The 4373-nt window shown below is 33.3% G+C and overlaps 1 protein-coding gene across 2 annotated transcripts; it reads left to right on the plus strand.

Annotated features, from left to right (window-relative positions):
* The first annotated feature begins 699 nt into the window (after window positions 1-699).
* Window positions 700-4373, plus strand: LOC107898746 (uncharacterized). 2 transcript variants are annotated; one of them, XM_041091126.1, is made up of 8 exons: window positions 700-1159; window positions 1976-2056; window positions 2148-2207; window positions 2713-2756; window positions 3111-3153; window positions 3246-3317; window positions 3409-3502; window positions 3601-4373. In XM_041091126.1, the coding sequence occupies exons 1-8, from the start codon at window positions 791-793 to the stop codon at window positions 3612-3614; spliced, it is 777 nt and encodes a 258-aa protein (XP_040947060.1). In that variant the 5' UTR covers window positions 700-790; the 3' UTR covers window positions 3615-4373. The 2 variants fall into 2 exon arrangements, with proteins under 2 accessions (XP_040947060.1, XP_016679757.1); XM_016824268.2 differs by having other exon boundaries at window positions 701-1159; window positions 3409-3510.

Genomic DNA, 4373 nt, shown 5'->3' on the forward strand with positions numbered 1-4373 from the left:
GCCACTATACTTAAATAATAATAAATGTTGAAATTTTGGAACTTTTAAATGCTTAAGTTCAAGTCCAAATGCCATCGTGGGCTATTGCTCAAATTATTCCGAGTTTAGATTTCACTGCATCAAAACCTTTTGATTTAAGTCCACATATATTCTGATTCTTTATTTATTGTATTTTTTTATTTAATTGATTATAGCTTATTATATGCTTGCTCAAGACTTGATTTGAAATTTGAACTTAAAGTATTATCCAAGCAGACTCAGATTTGTAAATGACTAATTCAAATTCATATTATATATTTTAAAAATATTTATATTATTTTTTCAATTTTATATTCAATAAATTTATATATATATTTATTTAGTAAAATTTTATATATAAGCATCTTAACAAATTTTTAAATAATATATTACTATTTATTTAATTTTTATGTGTTACATATTATATTAAAAATATTGAAAACAAGCTAGGCTCAAGAAGCGAATGTTTGAGCTCAATCTCGGCTATATTTTAAATGGATATAATTTTCTGCCAAAACCCATTTATACGACTTAATATTTTTTGTTTAAATTCTCTCTTCGAACAAATAACCGACCCATAAATATGTGTACAACTTTCCCATCCCTAATTTAACCCTCATCGAAGAGGGAAGCCCGGCCCATTTTCAGCCTAAAAAAGGCCCGTTTATCCCCCTATCCTCTCCCGGTTCCTCAATGGCCAATATCACGGCTTACGGCGACGACGAATACCCAATAAACAAAACAGATTTCAGAGACAAAAATCTCATAAACAATGAACAATAACGTCCTCAAATTCCAACATCACCAACCTTCTCATCTCCGAATTTCCCAAACTACCCTTCCCCGCCACCCTACTTCCCTTCTTCACCTCTTTCCCAAATTATCCTTCCGACCATCTTCATTTTCCTTGTCCAAAACCTCCCGGTCCTTCAAATTTTCGAGCCTTTCCAAGGTCGAACAGCCGGTTTATTTCGACGATGAAGAAGAGAGAGGAGGACCCAGCAATGAGTCGGTTGTGGAATTCGAAGACTTGGTACAAAACGGCGTCGTTTACAGGGAGACGCTGAGATTGGTGGAGTGTTCCATGTTTGCTGCTGTTACTGGACTTGTTTACTTTTTGAGCAATTCCCTTGCAATTGAGGTATTTTTTTTCTCATTTTCCAATTGCAAAATGACCTTTTTTTTTGGTCATTTATTGAATTACTGTATTTAGAGAAATGTGTTCATCGTTCTTCTAATTGTCTTTAGTTTCATTAGCTCATAGAGAGGTGAATGTTTATAGGTTAGATGTAAAAGGTTTCTTTTGTCTCAAGGCAACTGTAAATGGTTGGAAATTGAGATTTCCATGAAGATGATTCAAATTCAAGCTTAAATTTAAAGCATGCAATGGGGTTCGTGAGATAGGGAAGATTATATTTCATGGTCTAGTTTAAGGTCGAGTGATATTTTGTATTATAATAGAGAAGGTTTTAGTATTTTTGAGCTTTTAGCTTTATAGTAGTTAACTTTGTTTTATAAGCTATGTTTATATATATAATATTTAAAGCATGCAATGGGAGTTGTAAGATAGGAAAGATTATACTTCATGGTCTAGTTTAAGGTCAAATGATATTTTGTATTATAACAAAGAAGGTTTTAGTGTTTTTTGAACTTTTAGCTTTGAGCTTTATAATAGTTAAATTTGTTTTGATATGAAGCAAATATATATATAATTTATAATGCATCAGAGTATAGCTCTTGGATTGAAGTAGTTTTACTCAATCATGTATGGTGAGTTCTTTCTTTTGATTCATTCATTTCTCTCTGATGGGTCATTTTTAGAGTGTAAAAATTCACATTTCTGCAATATGAACCTTCTATATATTTGGTTTGTGGAAACAACTGTTTGTATACTACATGCCATGTTTATGGACTATTGCTATACATGTTGCCAACTATGATTGATTTTTGCGAACAGAACTACTTCGGGTGTTTCTTTTCATTGCCGATCGTGATCTCCTCTATGCGACGGGGTGTTGCGTGTGGGAGGAAACAGTTGGTTTGTAACTCATATCAAGATCTAATGAGTATCGATACTGTTCGAAAGTTATCGGTTGCCTAACTATTGAGATGGTCTTTTTTCGTGGCAGGTGGCGACGGTTTTGTTATTGTTTGTCTTGTCTGGCCCGGTAAAAGCCATAAACTATCTGGTGAGCCGAATCTGATCAAATTTGAACGTATTTTGCTTGATCTGTATTGAGTTAAGCCACTAAACTATTTCCCATTAGAATCTTGTGTGCTCTCTCTACTTCTTTTTCAGCGATATAATGATTAAGTGCATGTTTGATATTTGTGAATGGGGTTTTAGGTAGAAACGACGCAAGTAAAAGTAGCATGGAGGCTCCTATACTAGGAGTCAGGTTGCATTTTGCCCTTCTTACTCAAAAGATGGGCAAATTGGTCCCTGAATGTTAGATCAAAAAGTAAACTGGTCCTTTTACCAAATGACGTAACATTCTGATGATTTTGCTTTTTAAGTAAAAAAGTCTCATATGCTTTTGCCATGTTTCACTCGTGTTGAGTGTATATTTCATTTGCAGCTCTTAACTGAATTGACCAAGTAAAATACCCTTTTAGATAAAGTTTCCTTTTTCTGCCAAAGTTGCATCGATATGGTGATGATTGACTAACTTTTTCCATTTCTTGCCCATGCAGCTTACTCACGGAATACTTGGTTTGGTAATGGGTGCTTTATGGAGGTAATTTAGTTGTTTTTGCCCTTATGTATGTTTGTTAAAGCTTTACATATAAGCTATGTTACTAGAACTTGGAAGTGAACATTGGATACAAGTATGTACCGAATACGGGTATGCTCAAAATAAAGTTTTTTCATATATTTGGATCCCTTACGTACTTTAGGAGAAATGAAGAGTTGGAGCAACATAGCGTATAAGAAATGTAGTGCTTTCCTTTATATATGTTTGTTATAGTTTTTCATATAGAAATGTATCTGAATGATGTGTGATATTGTTTTACTATATGTATGATGAATGCCTTGTGTTTTATCAATTACTAACTAATTTCGTGCACTATTTTGCCTTATATTTTCTCAGGTCGGGAGCTGATTGGACTGTCACGATTCCGTTGTGTACACTTGTAGTTTCTTCTCCCCTATCGCATGTTCTTTCTCCTTAGAATCGATATGATTCTTTCTTCACAACGTGAACTGCCATTGTTGACAATTGCAGGCTCGAGCGATCGGTTTGGTGGGCTATGTCTTGACAACCTCTTTCTTAATTAGAGAAAACATACTGGCTCTGGTAGTTCGAGTTCGATATCCTTTTTATATTTCTAGCCTTTGTACTTCAGTATTGGAAATTAACTCGCATAGTTCTTTCCTAATGCCTTCAGATCACCATAAACATTCATGCTTCTCTCTCGTACATTTTTGCTGCTGTTGGTATCAACTTGATTCCATCGATGAACTTCATATATACCTTATTTGGTATTTTGGTACAGTTGAACTACCTTTACGCTCTCTTACTTTCTTTCGTTTTCGGGTACTCGAAACACTTAAAACTGTTATTGTGCTAAATTCAACAGGTTTTGCTCAATAGTGCCTCCTTTGTGTTCTTGCTGCACCTCTTGTATTCATTGTTCCTTACAAGAATGGGAATGAAAACTTCATTGAGATTGCCAAGATGGTTCAAGAAAGCTATATAATGGTAATCTACGTTTACTCGGACTTTTCGTTAACATGCCTGTATTTGCTTCATATTCGAACATGTGTATAAGAATATGATTCTTCAAATATATAGAAAAACAGTAAATGTACTTGAGAGGTTCCTCTATTATAGGGAATTGATCAAATTAGTCTCTCTATTATTAAATAGATCAATTTAGTCCCTATACTATTAAAAAGAATCAAGTGAGGCCAATTTGGAATAGAGTTAACATTTGCTGTTTTAAAAAAAAGGAATCATTTATTGTTTAACAGGGATAATACTTTTAAGTTTTTATGGTCCCGTAAATGAAATTTTTTGTTTGGAATTGTACTGCAATTGAAAAAAAAAATTTCAAGACATTTTTTCATACAGTAAATGTTAATTTTATTACAATTTGAGCTTATTTAATTCTTTTTAATAGTGCACTAAATTGATCATACGAATGTTGAAAACATATCTTTATATGACACTCATCTGAGTCCGAGTAACATGGATGGTGAAATGTGATAGTTATGGTTCTCCATACTTGTAATTGTAATTAATTTGACATTTGTGATCTGATTTGTATATCTTCACTGTAATTTGCAGCTCTTGCCATACATGGTGAATTGAAATTATTGATGTTAATGCAGTATTTTATTATTATCATAA

This window comes from Gossypium hirsutum, chromosome D04 (assembly GCF_007990345.1).
Source record: "Gossypium hirsutum isolate 1008001.06 chromosome D04, Gossypium_hirsutum_v2.1, whole genome shotgun sequence".
NCBI lineage: Eukaryota > Viridiplantae > Streptophyta > Magnoliopsida > Malvales > Malvaceae > Gossypium > Gossypium hirsutum.

Excerpts from the sequence above, each read along its gene's own strand:
- LOC107898746 (XM_016824268.2), top strand. The coding sequence starts at position 791 with ATGAACAATAACGTCCTCAAATTCCAACATCACCAACCTTCTCATCTC. Across the intron at positions 2,208-2,712 it reads TAAAAGCCATAAACTATCTG|CTTACTCACGGAATACTTGG; the intron begins GTGAGCCGAATC and ends TTGCCCATGCAG. Across the intron at positions 2,757-3,110 it reads GTAATGGGTGCTTTATGGAG|GTCGGGAGCTGATTGGACTG; the intron begins GTAATTTAGTTG and ends ATATTTTCTCAG.